An 18,902-nucleotide genomic window follows, 5' to 3' on the forward strand; every position below is an offset into this window, starting at 1 on the left:
TGCCCAGCTGGGGGGGCTGCAGAGGACGGTGAGGGCCCGCTGAGCTGTTTCCTCCCTCATGTCGTGTCGGGAGCGCCGGGTGCCTACAGGCAGCCTCACTGCCAGGAAACACTTCCCAGCAGCCAGAAACCTGTTATCAGGCCCCGCCCCCTCGCTCGGCCTGACCTCTGGCCCCACATCTCGATTCCAGGAACCCCAGGTTAGGGAGGGCTCTGCAGCTGGTGCGGGCATTCAGAGAGGGACCAGGGCAGGCAGCAGGGGACAGGACGGCTGGACTGGAGTCCCGACCAGGGGACCGCTGCACACGAAGCCCTTTAGAAAGGGGGACACCAGTTCCCGCTGGGTTCTCGCCTGCAGCTCCTTCTCCACGCCACCAGGCCCGGCCTCGTTAGGAGGGCACCAGAGGACCCCCAGCTCCCACGGCGCTTGCCCCCAGGGCACCTGCCTTTGTCTGCTTCCCATTTCTCTGCCCTCAGTGTCACCTCTCAGTGGCCCCCTTGTCTAACCGACCTGTCAGCCTGGATGGAGCCCCTGCCCTGCTCTCTCCCTAACCCTCCCCACAGCCTGACGTTACATCTGAAGAGATCGCCCGCTTATTGCTGCCCTCATTAAACGCTAAGCCTCGGGAGGGCGGGAGTGAGTCCCCGTGTCCCCGTGTGCGGATGCTGCCGGGCACAGCAGCCCTGGGCCAACAGCTGTCTGACAGGGCGGCTCCCCCGACGCTGGGAGTAAATGACCCTCCAGTGAGGACCACGCCGAGGACAATGCACTGATACCCGCTCCTCGGCTCCCCCACACCCCGCAGCGACGAGAGGGGGCGGAAGGCGGCACGGCTCCCGCCGTCCTGGCCCGAGGAGCAGGAATGACCACGCAGGCCTGGGAGTGTGCAGCCGTGGCCCCGCCCCGAGCACACCTGCCGGCTCCCCGGTGGGACGTGCCCCAGGTGTGCCAGGCAAACAGGGTGGAGCTGCCCAGCTCTCACTGCGAGTTCCCTTTCGGGCACTGCGCCAAGCGGCCTATCGGGAAGCAGTAAAAATAGTGGCGATTCTCATCATCATTAACAGGTTTCTGCAGCCTGAGCCAGAAACCTCTCAACCGAGGCCGGCCCCACCCGCCACACACGTTGCTAAGGCTAGTGCTGCACCCAGGTGAGTCAACGTCAACGTCTCAAACTCACACTGACCCTTTCCCTGAAACACATGCCCACGAGCTGAGCCCGCGTCCCGGCGTGGATGGGGCCTCTGCTGGGGCTGGGCAGCCTCCTGCTCCCCCCAGACCACCCCTCCACGAGCACAGGCCTGCACACCTCACGTGCACATGGGGCCAGTCTGCTGGCACGTGGACGGTAGGTAGACGGCCCCGCCTCGCCTGGTTAGGAGGGGAACCAGCTATTCTGCGCCCAGCCCCCTGGGCCCCACTCTCCACCAGGGCCAGGGTGCAAAGGGGACCCTCAGAAGCAACTGAGATGCGCTCAGTAGGTGTGCAGATAAGTTGCCCATCCAGACAAGGAGCACATCCAGCAGTGAGAACGAATTTGCTTCGAGGACGCAGGCCTTACCCACTGTCCCGGAGGAGACTGCCACTGTGTGGTCCCCACCTGACGTGTGCACAGGGCAAAGCTGTGGGCACCGCACAGAAAGTGGTGGCTGCCAGGCCCGCGGGGGGTGAGGGGGGGACACGACAGGCAGAGCAGAGGCTCCAGGGCAGTGGAAACCTGTGTGACAGACCCACAGAAAGCACGCCGCCAAGGGAACCCCAGCACGCGCTGTAGACTCCGTGGCACTGCTGTGTCAGTCGGGTCATCGGTGCGACAGCTGGCCGCCCTGGGGCTGGCTGCTGACCACGGGAGGCTGTGCGGTGGGGCAGCCCATGCAGAGGTAAAAATAAATAAGTAAATACTTAAGGGCACAAACTTTCAGCGATCAGAGAACTTACCCATGAGCTGCCACAGGTACCGTGCAGTGCCTGGCAGCTGACCCCCGCACAGCACGAAGGCGGACATAAACTAAACCCACGGCCAGCAACGCTGCCCGCGCCCAGGCCAGGCCCCAGGAAACGACAGACCAGGAATCTGAGAGCTGACGGCTGGCGGAGGCCTAACGAGGAACCTCCCAGCGGCCCCTGCAGAGGCTGAGCAGTCGAGACCTCTGACTTCGTGACCCACGTGAAGAAAACGACAGGTAACCGGGACCCCTCTCCTCGCCAGGGGACCCAAGACTCCCACAGCGTGCCCCCCAGGCACACAGGTCACCCGTCTCAGTCTCACCCCATTTTACAGACACTGGACCGAGCCCCGCCCCCTCTGCCAAAGGCGAACACGGGTGGAGGACCGGGCTCTGAGGCTCCACGGGGAGCCTCTGCCGACGCACTGAGCAGCGTCCTCTGCAGGTGAGCCCGCTGCACTGGAGTCTCCCGTGCGGCTTAGGGCGGAGGCTCCTCTGGCTCTCGGGCAGCTCGCCCACTAACTGACAGACACCCGCGTCTGCTGAGAAATCAGCCCGCGTGCGGGGGGCAGCCTGAACCCGGCCCCCGTGCCACCCAGCTGCTCTGCAGCCTCGGAACACGGAAAACGCCGCAGTGACGCCCAGCCGCGCGGGTCACCGGCGGGACTGCTCCCGGCACCTGCTGCCGGTGTGGTCACTTCCCGACAGGTCGCTTGTCCCCACCCAGCCAGCCCGCTTCCCACAGGCAGGCACCAAGCAGGGCTTCCGGCGTCACCAGGCTCACGGGGCCACCAACAGGGTCATCACAGGCCTCCGACGCCCGGGGTGTGCGATGCTGGGACCCAGAGACACAGCCGGGTCTGGTCACTTCCCTCCCAGCCGGCTCGTGGGAGCAGGAGGAGCGAGAGGGGCCGGGGCTGCCCCGGGCCCTGGGGAAGGGGATGGTGGTCTCGGGTCCTCAGTCGCGGGCAGGAATGGTCAGGGTCCAAACACAGACCCGCCCCGGCAGACACACCCCTGCACCCAGCACGGGCCTGGCAGAGGGTCCAGTCACTCAATGGTCCACCCCGCAGCCTCTAACCCCACATCACCCCCTGGCTCCCGACTCCTCCAACACAGGCTGCTTTGGGGGAAGTGACCATCAAAAGAGGAGCCAGAAAAGGGGGCTGGCTTAAGACCCCTCCCCACTACCAATCAGAGCTGCAAAGCAGGAAGGACCCTGGCCTCCCGCTAAGCACTGAGTGACCTCTGACCTCTGGCTCTTGGCTTAAGGGTGAGCCCCTGCTCCACGCACCCTCCCCCTCACGCACAAGCAGGCACACGCCCGGGATTCCTGGCCTTCTCCACAATCCAGTCTCCCGGACGGCAGGCCCCACCCGTGCGGGGCGGGGCGGGGGGGAGTGGCAGGGGCCTGCGGTCCGGGAAAAGGGAGATGCCCTGGAAAAGCCTGTTGGGCGTTTCTGTCTCAGCGGTAACCGGGGAGTCACTGCACAGCGCGGCTTCCGGGAAGGAACCGCGGCCTCGGGATGGGCCAGGCCCAGCTGGGACCCGAGGCCAAGGGAGCCCTGCCCCAGGCAGCCTCGGGGCAGCTCCAGGCACACACACCCCGTCCCGCTGCCCGGCTCTGTCGCGACCCCTCCCCGGGCACAGCTACTCTCGGAAGTAACAGAGCCAGAGCTGAGATGCGGCCAGCACCCTCCACGGCTGGCCTGCCTGTTGACACACCTGACCTCCGGCCGGCTCAGCCGGTGACACGTGCTGGGATGGGAACAAGGGGCCACTCCTGCCCACCAGGCGACGCCACCTGCCGAGCAGGCCCGTGGGGCTCCACGTGGGAAGCGGAACCACTCTGGAGGCAGCAGGTTGTCCCAGGGGGCGGGTCCGGGCCGGGGCCTGGCTCCCCGCAGTGCAGCCCAGTGCAACCCCAGGCGCCCAGAGGACCTCCCGCCTCAGACAAGCAGATGAGAGGACCCACCCGAGAGGAGGCTGAGGCTTTTCCGAAGCCTCTAGAACAGCCCAGAAGCAAGACAGGCCTCTGAGCACCGAGGAGGGAGGGAGCACCACCTCCCGGCGCCCAACCCCCTCCCTCTGGAGGCAGGACTAGCCACTGGGTGGTAGGTTTCCCCCAAGGATGGGCGACCCGCTGCTCAGCACAGCTCCATCTGCCCACACGTCTCAGGTCTCGGGTCACGCCCCGAAACTGTGCACACGGCCGCTCCAGGGAGGCGAGGGCTGCCCCAGGGTCCTGACTCACAGACAACGCAGACTGGGACCCACTGTCACGCAGCGCCATCCATGTGGGCGTCATGAGGGCATAGCCTCAATTTCCCCAAAGTGCAACGGTGAGGGAAAGACCGAAAACGGGCTGCTGAGGACCAAATACATGACCCCCTGCCACCCTGAGTCCCGAGGGGGACGCACCGCTGCGGGAGCGCAGGGATGGGGGGGGGGGGGGGCCTCCCGCCCTGCCACCGCCCGGGGAGGCTGCACGACGCCCATGACTGGCGCACAGGAGAGGCTGCATGAGCGCCATGCAGGCAGAGGGCAGCGAGGCCGCGGGCTGGCCTGTACCTTTGGCATGGAAGGTCCAGTCCCGCCGCCAGTACTCCTGCAGCTGCACCCGCTCCTGCTGCCCCAGGCTGCACACCTCCTGGTAGAACTGCCGCTCGATGTGCACGTAGGCGGCCGGGATGGCGCCCGCCACCCCCTTGGCCCCGAAGAAGCCGTTCACCTCCGGGGAGGCCAGCAGGATCTGGTACTCGGCCCGCGTGCCCAGGACCAGGTCCATGTAGGCCTGGGTCAGGTTGAAGTAGCCGGTGGTGAGGTAGACCCTGGCCCCGCACTCGGCCTCGGTCAGTAGGGCCGCAGTGACCGCCTCGTCGATCCGGATCTCAAAGGGCTTCATCTGGACCAGCGGGTAGATCCACGTGTCTGGCGCGGGCCTGCGATCGCCAGCGGCCGCGGCGTCCTCCTGGGGCCCGGAGGCGTCGCCGTGGAAGGTCTGCGCGTGCAGCATCTGCTGGCGGGTCCGGGCCGCGTTGATGACACCCATGACCCGTGCGTTGGCGGCCTGGCAGTACGCAGCCCGGTCACCTGAGGGGCACGGGGCAGGGGGTTAAAGGGCGGCTCCTTCTCGCCCTCCCTGCCTGCAGGGCCTGTTCGGTTAGACCAGGGTCGGCCATGTTTTCCGTGGGGCCAGAGAGTGAACAGTTTAGGTTCTGGGAACCAAAAGTACAACAGGCGAGCGTGCAGGTACTAACTCCCACCCGAGGGAAGAGGGTGCCCCTGCGCTTTGTGTGGCCATGAAAAAGCTCATGGTCACAACAGAGCGTCCCGGCTGGTGGCAGGCAGGGCGGCACGGAGCCCACCCCGGGGACGGACAGGCCTCCACTGGGCACCTGCTTAGACACTTCCATCGGGGGGACCCAAGGAGCACTCCGCCAGGTCTGGCGGGTCTGGGTTTAACCCCTGCCCTGCGCACTGACACTCGTAAACTCAACAGCAGACCTTAGAGGCCCCCAGAAAGTCAGGGCCACGGAACCCCAGGAACACAAAGGCCCCGAGAGAGAGCCAGCTGCCAGGCCGGCGGCACAGACCACAGTGGGCCTAGCGCAGAGCCTCTGGCGAGGGAGGGAGGGAGGGAGGGAGCGGCCGAGGGTGAGCTCCAGCACCTGCCCTCCTGGCAGCACAGGGCAGGCTCCGGCTCGCTGGCCAGGCCAGGCCCAAGCTCCCGTCCCCACGCCCCCGTCCCAGCCGCTCCCTTGCCCACAGGGCATGGCTGATGGCCAGTGGGTCTGTCTGGTTCCAGTGACAAAAGCAGGTCCAGGCCCTGCCACCCGGGGTCCCAGGCCCTAGGCAAGGCCACAGAAGCTGCTCTCCTCGGCCCTCACGTCCCCGGCTCAAGGGGACAGCATGGCCGCGCCCACCTTTGTAAGGATGCACCATGCCCTCCACCACCTGCACGGTGTCGTCGCCCTGCAGCTGCAGGGACACGTCGCCCACGGCGTCCACCAGCTCCGTGAAGAAGTCCGCGACGTCGGGACAGTCCTGCAAGAACACGTAGCGGTCCTGGCGGTTGGTGAAGTAGGAGTCACTCAGGTTGGCGCTGCGGGAGGAAAAGCAGGTGAGGACCAGGCCCAAGGCGCAGCAGCGGGTCCGGTGACGGGCCTCGGGACACCCAGCAAGAGCAGGGTGACAATCGGATCAGGACCCAGCGGCGGCAGCGGCCAATGAGCAGTTGGCTACTGAGCGTGACCACACCCAAGAGACAGGCCAGAGTGGCCGGCACAGCCCTCCTCGGAGCTGACGTCACCTGGGAGAGGAAATGCCCACCGCCGGGCGGGTTTCCGGTGCAGGGACGGTGCCCATGCTTTAGACGAGAGGTGGGCAAACTTTTTGACTCGAGGGCCACAATGGGTTCTTAAACTGGACCGGAGGGCCGGAACAAAAGCATGGATGGAGTGTTTGTGTGAACTAATATAAATTCAAAGTAAACATCATTACATAAAAGGGTACTGTCTTTTTTTTCATTAGTTTTATTCAGTAGTTTGCCCACGGCTGCTTTAGACTCAGGTCCTGGGTCCCCTCCCGGCTCTGCCTGACATCACCCGTCCTCTCGGATCTCTGGTTTCTGGTGTGTAAAGTGAGGAACCCACGGCCCAGGTCCTTGTGAGAATTTAAAGGAGACACACAGGTCCTCGCGTAGGGGCTGACACACAGTAGGTCCTCAATAAACAGGGCCTGCCTTGTATTTTTAGAATGAAGAGTTTGATAGACTCTTATTTACTGACTCATTTTTCTTCTGTGCCCAGCCTTCCACGCCCTCGCCTTTGTCAACCATCCACTTGTTCTGTGTCTGTGGGTCCTTGTTTTGTTTTCAGTGTGACTTTGTTGTTTTTTAGATTCCACGTATAAGTGAGAGCATGTCTTTCTCTGTCTGACTTGCTTCACCTCGCAGAATACCCTATGGGCCCACCCACGTGCTCACGAACGGCAAGGCTGCGTCCTTTTTCTTCTGAACAACATCCCACTGTGCGTACACACCACCTCTCCATCCACTCAGCTGCCAGTGGTGTCTAGCTGCCTCCCTATCCTGGCAACCCGGCTACCGGGTAACCTCTGTGGGCGTCCAGCTTCCAGGGCGGACACGGTGCCAAGGCAGACGGGAGAGAGGCGAGTGGACGGCGCGTGCCAGCGGGCCCCGGGAGGGGAGACTGTTGCGGGAGGCCTGGCGGAGGGAAGCCACGCACCCGCTCAGGATGACGCTGTCGTCGAAGAGGTACACCTTGATGTGCTGCAGGCCGATGGTCTCGTTGAAGCGCTCGGGCATCAGGAGCCGGAGCAGCCCACGGAGGTTCGGGGTGTGGAAGAGGGAGACGCGGACCTGCTCCGGAAACCGCTGCAGGAGCGGGAGCAGCATCGTGCGGGAGTTCTTCCTGCCTGAGCACAGGGCGAGCGGGGAGGAGGACAGGGTTCACCCCGGGAAAGGCAGCCAGCCCCGCAGCGCCTGCCGCCGGCCCGTGTGCCTGTGCTGCCCGCTCAGCTGGTGCTGTTTCTGGGCAGAGGAGCTCGGGGCACCTCTGTTCTGGTCGCCCGCTGCTCAGGGCGGGGCTGATGTGGTCGGTGAGGAGACCTTCTGTCTCCCCCATCAGCACCCATTGGCCTCCTCCTGGTCACCCACCTCAGCTTTCCTGGGGGTGCCACCTGCCCTCCCTCTTGGCGTTTCTGCTTTGCGTGATGAACGTGCCCACCTGAGCCCGCACCCCAGCCCCCCAGCGAAGGGCCCCAGGCCTGGGCGAGGCAGGGCCGCACACTTTGAGCCCTAGGGCAGCCACTGGGAGCTCTGGTCTGGCCACCAGGGTGCCGACTCTTCCAACGGACAAGATGCCGTGGCGAGAAGGCCTGGCCGTCAGAGGCCACCACAGGGAGAAGGAAGCCACAGGGCACGGGCCAGCAGGTGGGTGCTGGCGACACACCTGAACCCCGATGCAGCCTGCCCAAAGCAGAGGGCCCTGGGGGTCACACAACTCTTTCTGCCTCAGTTGTTTTTCTGGGGCTGCAGTCCCACCACAGAGGGAATCCGTCCTCACAGCCCCGCCTGCGTGGAGGTGGGGACAGAGGCTGGGAAGGAGGGAAGGCCGCACCCACCTCTGGAACCCCGCATGAAGTCCAGGAGAATGGACACCTTGAGGTCGGAAGGACACTTCGCTTGGAGTGACTTTTCCAGCGTGCTCTCCAGACAGTCCACCTACCAAGCACAGCGGGCAGACCCAGGGGGAGACTGTGTGTTAGGAATGACCCAAGTGCCAGCCATGCCCCCGTCCTGGGCACACCCCGTCTGCACTCAGAGCTGGCACCACGGAACTCCCCCTCAAGAGGCCGCCTCGGGAGCAGCCTGGCACACAGAGCAGCGGGGACCCTGTGCAGGGCGAGGGGGACACTGACCAGCAAGGTCAGAGGCCAGGACCAGGCCTCCCCACGCCCTCCCCCACCCTCCCTCATGCCCAGTATCTGTGGCCACGAGAGCGAGAGCTGGCAGTGTGAGGTCTGGAGGCCATGCCCTGCTCCCACCTGACTGCTCCCCCTAAACCTACCAGTTCCTGTTCCAAAGGACCTGTCCCCAGGTAGAGAGACGCCATCACGACCCGCCTCTTGGCTGCTTGGATCTGCCCCTGAAAGCAAAGGGCGTCTCAGCGCTCAACCATCGTTTCCACGTCGCCGAGAAAATACAGTCCTCGACCGTGGAAGCAAACACCCACACTGAACTACCCTGGCCCCAGCGCGGGGGGCCCACAACCCTCCCTAGAAACAGTCCGCGTGAGTCCGCGTGAAGTTAAAGCGTGACGCACATGCACTAGACACGGGAGGGCGTGCACACACGGCTGAGACGCCCATCACTGAGCACAGTGCAAGCCGCGCTCCACCCGCACCCGCCCGCACACACCTGCATGCATGTAAGTGTGCGCAGGGCGTGCGGAACACACAGGAGCAGAGCTGGGGGAGGGCGCGGGCGCAAACCTGCGCGGCTGGAGTTTGACAAGGAGCACGTATTACCCTTGAAATGCAGACTGACAGGTATGGAGACACAAACAGAACGTCCCCACATTCAAGACGACACAGCGCATCAGCCCCACAGCCGTGTCCTCTCCCTGGCCCTACGCAGCCCCCTGCTCCACAGCACAGGGGCCGGCGGGACCGGCTGCACGCTCTGTCCAGGCGGCACAGCCCGCTCGGTGCAGGAAGTGCGACGTTGGCCTGGGGCCGCTCAGAGGCGGGAGAAGGCCTGGCTCCTTTCCGGGCTACGGGACCCCAGGCTCCTCCTGGTCTCTGCAGCCCTGCCCGCCAAGCAGATGCACAGTGCAGCTGCCTCCCGGCCGGGGGTCACCACATGGGGACTCAGCCAGCCACCTGGAGGCCATGAGGACACTAAGAAGAGCCTGTTTCTTCCAGCCACACAGAGAGCCACGCGGCCACGCGGAGCACAGAGCAAACAGCCTCAGCAGCACTGACACCAACGTGGGCGTGTGGGACATGCAAGGGGCTGGGGGGATGGGAGACACACACACAGCCACATGCGCACACATACACGCACACGCACACGCACACGCACACAGAATTCGTTCTGGAAGGAGCCGGCCAGGAAGGAAGCTCAGGGCTAAAGAAGAGAGCGCGCAGCATTCACTTGCCGGCTGTGTGAACTCCTCACACCTGGGTTCTCACACCACTGTTAGTATGAACTCAGGAGTTCATGGCAATAAAAAGTCATTAGTGTTGAATTACTTCACGCCAATTAGCAGTCCAACCACAGAGAACTAGAGGCGCATGAACTCCTGAGGGACCCCCAAGGGCAAAGTTCAGCAGCTCCTCAGGCACAGACTGTACCCGAAAAGGACCAGGGCTGCAGGGGCCACAACCAGAGCCCGAGGTCCCAGGCCGCTGCCACGCCTCTGCCACTGGGTCTGCACCCCGCACACGATGCCCACCGATGACGGGCTTGTGGGAGGTGTCTCCAGGGCAGAGGTCCCGGTGCCCGGCTAGAATCAGGCTCGTTCCTTCCCGACCGTTGCTAGCAGGGCCACCGTGCAGGGCACATGCCCTCATGCCTCCCCTCTGGGGGCTACCCCCTCAGCACAGGACAGAGGAGCAGGCTGCCCACAGGCCCGGAGCCAGGACCTGCCCTCACTGCCCCCGCCTGGGCTGCTCCACCTTAGCCACACCGGGGAGCTCTGACCACGGCTGACTCACCCATCTGTGAAGCTGGAACAGGCAGAGCCCACAGGAGTGAGCTGAGCAGCCACTAAAAGCTTCCAGAACAGAAGGTGCCCCCACCCAGGACGTGCCCAACCTCACACCAGAAGCCCCTACCCACATGTCCACCGCGCTCCGCCTTGCCCACGGCTCTCCGCCCCGCCCACCGCGCTCTGCCACGCCCACGGCTCTCCGCCCCGCCCACCAGGCTCCGCCTTGTCCACGACGCCCCGCCCCGCCCACTGCGCTCCGCCCCGCCCACCAGGCTCCGCCTTGTCCACGGCGCCCCGCCCCGCCCACTGCGCTCCGCCCCGCCCACCAGGCTCCGCCTTGCCCACGGTGCTCTGCCTTCGATGCAACTCACCTTCATGAGCTCAAAAAACTCGGTGGGGGCTGAGAGCACCCTGACGTGGGAGCTGCAGACGCCGAACTCGGGGACCAGGTTTCGGATCCACTGGAACCGGTGCACGCCCTCCGGGCACAGGCAGCAGGGCGGGGAGGTGACCTGGGGGACAGTTGGGGACAGCAAAGGAGCCAACAGCAGCCATGGTGACCTGGTTAGAGACACACAGGGGGTCAAGCTTCGCAGACTCATCCTCAACGTCTCTCTCCGCTACTGGGGAGAGGAAGAGAGGGATCTTTATTTTATTTTATTGCCAATTTTGGATTTTCTAGGCCATTTTAAGTGGCCCACTCACACTCCCCACATAGGTTCCCTTCGGCCCCTCCGAGCTAAGCAGCTTGAGAAGTGCCGACGCCTGTGGACAACCCCACCTTCACGTGGATCCCACGCGCCTCCAGACTTAGCGCTCCCAGCAGCTCCCGGAAGCCACTGGTGGCTACCCCTGCGGCCTACGAGTGCCAGGGCTCCCAGCGCCAGGGCCCCGCTGCACCCAGCCCGCCCGCGGCAGGGCCCAGGAGACAGCGGGCTTTCACTTAGGGAAGGGACAGCAAAGCAAAGGTCTCGCATACACTTAACAGCGAGTGGAATAAAATATCCTCAAGGGTAGAAAAGTCTTCTCTCCAACACTCGGGCAGGGAGAGGACAGGGGAGGTCATCGCAAGAGGCGCCGGGTGACAGCACTGCCCTCCCTGCTGCACTGGTCTCCTTCGGGGCCGTGTCGCCTCGGGGCTGCCCTGGGACGACCACAGGGAGCTGTCCCCTGACCCACAGTCCCCCGAGGCGGCGACGGCAGGACGCTGCCCCGGGCCTGGAACACCTGTGGGCAGGGAGGGGCACGTGCACAAACCCGGAGGGAATTCCCGCCAATCCTCCTCAGGAAAATCCTCCTCAGCCTGTGACCTTGGAGCCCCAGCCCCAGAGGGACTGGGGGAAGGACCACGGATTCCAGGAAGGTGACCTCACGGCTTGCCTCGTGACACCACCAATCTTCCCATCTTCCCAGGGCTGGTCCACGGCCCCACGGCGCCAGGTGGCCCACAGCTGTGCTTCCCAGAAAGCCCCGGTCTGCCCAGCCTCCTCAGCGCCAAGAAAACCTTAGTCAGCCGGGAAGACACTGCAGCCTGGGGGCGGGAGGCCTGGGGCAGCGGTGGGGGCAGCTGTCCCCCCCCGCCGGCCTCAGGGCTGGTGACCCACGCGCAGGCGGGCATCGGCCTGCTGGGTTCCTCTAGCTCCCAGGCTCCCAGCAGCTTGCACATGAAGGCCGAGAAGCTAACAAGGGACTGTGGCCTCAGTTCCCCAAACTGCGGGCCGACCTCCTGCGGGGCTCAGGCCACCTGGGGGAGCAGCGCTCCTCTGTCCAACGGGAACCAGAGGCGAGGGAGAGCCGCCCGTCTGAAGCCCAGCGGCCTGAAGTCTAAGGTTCACTATTAAACAGTCTATCTGACCAGGGTCAACCTCCCTCCCCGTCTCACGGCACTTGTCAGGCTCGGACCATAAACCATAAAAAAAGACCCCGGCCCTGGCTGGTTTGGCTCAGTGGATAGAGTGTCAACCCTCAGACCGAGGGTCCCGGGTTCAATTCTGGTCAAGGGCAGGTACCTCGATTGTAGGCTCAACCTCTGGCTCGCTCTCTCTCTCCCCATCCCTTCCACGCTCTCTAAATATCAAAGGAAAAATACTCTTAGGTGAGGAGAAACAAAAACAAAACAAAACAGAAAGACCAGTCACCTGGCCCAGGCCACGCACCCGGTCCCCACGCATCCTGCCTGCGGCCAGGAGGCTCACCGGCTCCCAGAAAGGAAGGTGAAGAACCACCTCCTTGGCACCGGCCCCGGGAGAGGGAGAGCGCCAACCTGGGCCTCCAGCCAAGTCACCACGTGAGCACCGACGTGCACCCTGGAGGGCACAGGCAGAGCTGGCACAGCCCCTGCCTCTCACAGACCTGGCCTCCCAGGTTTACACACCTGGAATGATGGGAGAACAACACAAGAAAAAATGCTAAAATTAATTAAATAAGATCAAAACACACAGTCTGTGTGCTTCAAGGGACGCCCGAGCTCTGGGCTGTCCACACCCTGGCACCTGCCGGCCAATAGCTTTCAAACCTGGCACGGACGGGAGGTGTGAGCAGAGCTGGCCGAAGCCACCGTCGCCAGGAAAGCCCAGGGCTCCACGTGGGTGTCAGCCCACGGCCCCCGGTGTCCTGCTGGGAGAGGCCTCTGGCAGGCTCGGCGACGGCCACCACCATGCAGGTCCCTGCAGGGCAGCTCTCGCTGGGGACCGCCCGCCAGGGCCTCAGCCCAGGATCTGCCGAGGCCTTCCCCGTGGCTTCCTGTGGAATCTGTGCACCGACGGGCTTGTTTGAGTCTGAGAGGAGCAGCAGCAAAAGCCAACTGGCTTTCGGGGGTTTGCTGCGGAGGAGGCCCAGCCTCAGTGCAATTCATCGCCAGCGAGGGAGGTGCCAGGGAGGGGCGCAGTGTCCTCGGAAGCACCGCAGGGGCAGCGCAGGCTGGGACGGCCACGCCCCACTGCCTCGGGAGGCGGGGGCACAAGCAGCCCCCATCTGAGCACCCACGGCTGGCTCCCCCAGAGCCCGCTCAGCGACCCATCCGCTCAGCGACCCATCCGTTTCCTTCCAGCTCAACCAGACCCCTTGGCCGTTAGTTCCCGCTCTCCACCAGGGAGCCCCGGGGAATTTTCTCAGAAGAGGTCTCCCCTGCACAGCAGCCTCCTGCAGTCTCCCTGTGCCCCAGGGGCCGAGCACCTGCGCTGCCTTCCCCTCACCCAGGGAGCTTTCCCAAGGAGCCTCGCGTCCCAGGTCAGAAACCTCACCCCAGGGACCCAAGGGGGCAGGAAGCTGGCCGCACAGCCCCATCACACTCACGTGTAGGGAACGGCCAGATGTGTACACACACACACACACACACACACACACACACACACACGATTCCCGCAACCAGGCCTGGGCTCCCCTGGGTTTCCCTTTCTCAGCACCTCGCTCCCTTCCTGGTAACAGAAGGGCCCACTCCGCGCCCGGGCGCATCAGGGGCGTTTAGAGAATGGGGCCTGGGCCAGAGCAGGGGCACTGGGCATTCAAACTCCAAACAAACAGACAATGCGAACCAACCCCCAGCCCCCACTCGCCAAGGTGCGATGGGACTGGCACCCTCTCCAAAGGGCAGGCTCCGGCACCCCCAGGGCGCCTGGCTCTCGGGGAAGGCTCGGCCACATGGTGTAAGGCTTTCCGCCACTGAGCGAGGGCAGCGGAAGCCCACCTAGCCACACAGGACCATGCAGCCTGCCCCCCTCCCTGTGCATGGCATGGGACACGAGCCAGCCGGAAGCAGCTGAGATGCTGTGGACACGCCTGCAAGGCAGCCTCAGGGAACGGAAGGCAGTTCCCCTCACTTTCCTGACAAGACAGGAGTCTTCCAGTTCACCAAGCTGACGCTGACTGGCCCTGGGAACACAGGCACGCCTGGCATTTCCCTTTCGGGCTGTGTGACAACAGCCTGAGTCCCTGGGAGCTCCCTCCCACTCGGCGCAGACAGCAGGCGCCCAGGTTCCTCCAAAGCAGGGCACGTGGGCCCGGGACCTGCACACGGCGAGGTCCGAGGCTGGGCTCGGACACTGACCTCAGGACGGCCAGGAGTCCGCGCACCGCACTGGCTAAGTGTCCCCACTGCAGCTCCGCACCGTGGTCTGAAGCTCCGCAAACTGTGGGAACGCTAAGACTTGTGGGGCAAGCTCTGTGGCTTGGGTCCCCCCCACATCCGTGCAAATGAACCAGAAAAGAAGGAAGTTTTTAAAAGAAACTGAGCTCTCTGGATTCCATGTTTTCAGAAACTACGATTTTAAGAAAAGCCCCCCCCCTCCCCCCAGCCATACAGTGAAATGTAAAAAAAAAAAAAAAAAAAGTGAAGTAATGAGAAAAGAGCAACAGTCATAACACTTCCCGAGAAAGGCTCGAGAAACTACCTGCAGGTACCGGACTTCCTGCGCCCGGGCCGGGCAGCCCTGACTGACTAACGCAAGACCCGGCCTGCCCGGAAGTGATGGATCCGATTCCCGCAGGTGACGCCAGGCCCAGGCCCGCGGAGCCCCCACAGGAAGCCGGCATCTGGCCACGCACCGGCAGATGGCCCTCACCTGACTTGCCAGAAACCAAGTCGGTTGCATCACGGGGCCAGAAGCCAGACTACAGCCCACGTCACAGGGCTGGCCCCACGCACGAGGCCTAGGGAGTGTGGACAAGACCGAGCCTGAGCTCTAGGAACCAGACGCTTCGGCCAGCCTGACTCCCCAGCAGCCTGGAGAGCGGCTTGCTGGCGTCCGTCAGAGCCCGTGTTCACAAGGGGTTAGCTATCAGCGCACTCCAACCCGGCTGCGTCTGTCCGTCCAGACGCAGACAGACCCGCCTAGTCCTCCAGCGGCACCATGCTGGGGGGGGGGCACCTGGGAACGTTAACTTAGCTACAACGTGGAAGTCAGTCTGTTGCAAACCCATGCAAGGTCAAAGTTGAATGACTTGGGGGAACTCATGCTTTAATTGGAAACCTCCCCCTCCCACTCATCCTACTGCTATAAATAGACCAGGAGGGACCCCACTTAGCCCTCATGAGTAAGGAGGGCTGGGTCCCAGCATCAAAGTGCAAAGAAACAGTCATTTCTGGAAATCTGATGGTCCCTCAGGGCAGAAACTGCTACCAGGTTGACCAAGAGTTTGCTGATCTGACGTCACCACGTAAGAAACTCGAACTGAAAGAGGAGGCTACTGGTTACATCTCCCTCTTCTCACTCAGAGATGTTAGCCCCCTCCGCCCCCCAACACACACACGCCTGGAACAGAGAACATAGGACTTGAGTTTCGAAAACAAAGCCTTTTCGGCACATGGAGCTCAAACTGAAAGCAGCGTGCGTGTTTTTACAGGAGCCACAGGAAAAACCTCTCCTGGCATGGCAGGTGAGCTCACGGCGATGAACTGACGCCCTCTTGACCCTTCCCACTAGGTCTCGCTCCAGATAACAAGCCAAGCCTGTGTAGTGTGATGACTCCGAAAAAGCTCTCTGAGGGTTTGGTCTCCCCCTCCTGAGCTCCAGACCTGCCAGGCAACTGCCCACGGGACCCTCCACGTGGACGCGCCTGGATTCTGGTTAACAAGCCCCAAACTTACCCTCTCATCCTCCCCCAAACCTGGTCCTTCCTTTCTCCCTGTTGTGGGGAACCGTGCCGCCGTCCACAGTCAGTCACCCAAGTCAGAAACAGGACCCACCTCCTCAGCGCTCTCCCCTCTATACTTCCCCCCCACTCCCCCCAGCCTCTCTTCTATTCCCACTGTCCCGACGTCATATGAACCCACCCCTTAGGCCTGGACCGCTAGCACAAGACACGACACAGAATCACGACACAGAATCTCAGAGCTTGCTTCCTGGGATCTTGCTTCCTGGCCCAGAGGACTGACTGACTCCCAGCGCCCACCACCCCTTTCCGATAACTGCCGTCAGCTCCTGGAAATGGTTTGAGAGGCCGTGGGACCTCCGCACTGCGATCCCCTGCTGCTATGATCACTCGCTATCCTTCACTAGCCTACTCCTCTTCTCCCAGCACATGGCTCTGAGGGCACCACCACCAGGAAGCCTTCTGTGACTTCCCGGTGTGCCTCTGAGGGACCTGACTTTTTCCACCTTAACCTTGCTATTATTGTTGCTCATGGATCTGAGCATCTTATGTCTTATCTTGGTTTCTCAGTTTCCCGGCCCAGCAGAGCAGTGCTCTCCACATGCATGCTGGATGAATGAACCCAGCGTGAGTCAGAGAGAACAGCAGTGCTCTGGGTCACTAATTATCAGAAGCCTTAGGCAGAGTTCTGTCACTAGGGCTGTGTCTATAACTGAAAGGAAACCACTGCCGGGAAGGAACGGAACCCCTGTCCACCGTCTCGCTAGCCGCCAGGACCGGGCAGGCACTCCGACAGCTGGGTCAGACTGGCAAGCTCAAGTCTAAAACGATTTCAGCCCATGACTACACAGATTATCAATGGATCAGAGTTACAAGAAACCACACCATTCGGGGAATGAGGAATTGGGAGGCGCAACTGAACAAAGAAAAAGAAACGAAAGCCAGCAGTCACGGGTGTGTGGCCACGCAAACCCCAAACACCAAGGCCACAAAGAATCGGAAAAAAACCCTGCAAACTGAAAAGGGCAAGGAGTCAGAAACCTAAGGCGTGGTAACGACACCGGTCACAGCACAGGCGTTCTTTCCAAGGACGACAACACCCAAACGTCTGGCAGGTGTGTTTCTGTTGGTGATTTAACCGAGCTTCTGGTGTCACTGTTGACCCAGAAAAACAACAACTCTCTCTCTCGGTTTAATCACCAAGAGCCATGGGGCCACTGCACCTCCTGGCACTATTTACAAAAAGGGCTTTGCCATTTCAGACAATCCCCACTGACGCATGGCCCCCGCCCCCCCCCCCAAAAAAGGACACCCCAAGAAGACTGTTTTTGAGAAGAATTCGTGCAGATTGCCCAACATCCTTTAGCAATCCATCCCAATGTTAAACAATGATTAATCAAGTGGTTTTCGTATAGTGTACACACATCCAGCGGGATGACAACATCGCCTCAACAGCTTGGAGGAGAGGACATTTCTTGAAACTTTAAAACAGATTTCTCGGTAGCTGGAGGCCGGGCTGTGGGAGTCACCTGACCTCGCTGTCCCGGGAACGGACTGGTCTCCGCGAAGAGCGGGTTCCAGCAAGTGGAGAGGCCACGCCCACGCCCCTGGCCGCAATCCAGTGAACCTGAAAAGCCTTGGGGGGGAAGGGGGGCGGTAGGGTTCCGAGAGTCCCAGCAGGCAAGGCCCTGGCGCCAGCACCTCCAAGTTCCCCTAAATCAGACTCTTTCTGCTCAAAACCTCCAGCCGCCGGCCCATAGGGAGCAAGCCCACCCCTTCCCTAGAATCTGCACCCGGGACGGGACCACAGCGCGGCACCCATGAAAACCTGAGACAACGCAAAGGGCGCAGGGCGCAGACATTCCCCCTAAGGAGGAAGAGAAGGCTCGGGTCTAATAAAAACACGTCCTGCGCACAGAGCATCCTCCCCCGTTTCCCTCTCAGCGCAGCGCAGGCCTCTTAAGGCGGCGAGTGTTTACCCGGAGCCCAGGCCGGAGGCCCCTTCGCCGCTTACGCAACTCCCTCCCCTGCTTCCCCGGAGAGCAGGTCCTCGAGGGCGCGCGGAGGGGGCGGGGTGGGTCCCCTGCCCGACGAGGGCCCCGACTCGGGATTGCTTCACGGCCCCCGGCCGGCGGATGAGGACCCCGCGCGGACGCCCGGCCGGGCTGACTCACGCCGCGGCCCCCGCAGCCGGCGTGACTCAGGGGAGGTCCCTCCGAGCCCCAGGCCCGCGTCGGGGCTGTCACGTCTCCTCCGAGGGCACGCACTGCGCTCCGGGCAAGTGCGCGCGGCCGGGGAGCCCGCAGGGCCACCCCCTCCCCGGGCGGGCGGGCGCCGAGGCGGGGACGCGGGGAGCCTGCGGGGAAGGGAGCCTGCGGAGAACGGGAGGGAACCTGCGGGCGGCGGGCGCGGGACGTGGGAGACGGGGACACGGGGACCCGCTGCCACCCGCCTCCCTCTCACCTCCGGCGCCGGCGGTCCCGGTTCCGGCCGAAGCGGTCGGACAGGCGCCCCAGGAGCGCGGCCAGCCCGGGCCGGCCAGGCAGGAGGCCCAGCAGCCGCCGCCAGAACACCGGCCCCGCCGTGGCCGCCGCCATGGAGACTCGCGGCTTCCGCTTCCGGCGCGAAAAAACTTTATTGACAGCGGCGCGCGGACACGGGGCAGCGCGCGCACAGGCAGCGGCGGGAGGAGGCCCCGCCCCCGCAGCCCTGTGGCCCCGCCCCTCGGCCCTGTGGCCCCGCCCCCGCAGCCCTGTCTCCCCGCTGCGGGCGCAGGTGGGCTGCACGCCCCGAGCCGCCGCCAGCACCCCGACTCAGCGTCGGTACGCGGGGACACGGCCTTCCGGACCCCACGGCCCAGTTCGGCTGAGACTCGGGCAAAACTGGGTACCCGCTGCTCACTGCGCGCGCCGAGCACGGAAAATCCCTGCGGGAGCCGAGCCCGCGTGCGCCGTGGGGGTCCCTGGGCTGCAGCCCCAAAGTGTGTGCAGGGGACGGAGGCTCCTGCCGTCGCCGGCCCCGCCCGGGAGGGACGGTGCTGTGGCCGGGCGAGCTGAAGGAGCCATCCCTCCCGCCAGAAACACTTCTCAGCTGATTTTTAAAAGGAAAACGTGGCGGGATCCTGCGACGT

The 18,902-nt window shown here is 63.5% G+C and overlaps 1 protein-coding gene across 2 annotated transcripts in view; it reads right to left on the minus strand.

The window, feature by feature from the left end:
- PGS1 (phosphatidylglycerophosphate synthase 1) overlaps nt 1-18,402 on the minus strand; it is a 28,054-nt gene extending 9,652 nt beyond the window's left edge. Inside the window, exons 1-7 of one of the 2 annotated variants that reach the window (XM_036338993.1) lie at nt 18,236-18,401; nt 10,555-10,744; nt 8,537-8,614; nt 8,091-8,190; nt 7,193-7,382; nt 5,870-6,048; nt 4,515-5,036 (exon numbers count right to left, since the gene is read on the minus strand). In XM_036338993.1, coding sequence (XP_036194886.1) covers nt 4,515-5,036; nt 5,870-6,048; nt 7,193-7,382; nt 8,091-8,190; nt 8,537-8,614; nt 10,555-10,744; nt 18,236-18,369 — 1,393 coding nt within the window. In that variant the 5' untranslated portion in view covers nt 18,370-18,401. Of the gene's footprint in view, nt 1-4,514; nt 5,037-5,869; nt 6,049-7,192; nt 7,383-8,090; nt 8,191-8,536; nt 8,615-10,554; nt 10,745-18,235 lie in introns of both variants that reach the window. The other variant, XM_036338994.1, reaches the window with a different exon arrangement.
- Between the last annotated feature and the right edge of the window lie 500 nt (nt 18,403-18,902).

This window comes from Myotis myotis, unplaced genomic scaffold (genome assembly GCF_014108235.1).
Source record: "Myotis myotis isolate mMyoMyo1 unplaced genomic scaffold, mMyoMyo1.p scaffold_m19_p_17, whole genome shotgun sequence".
Taxonomy (NCBI): domain Eukaryota; kingdom Metazoa; phylum Chordata; class Mammalia; order Chiroptera; family Vespertilionidae; genus Myotis; species Myotis myotis.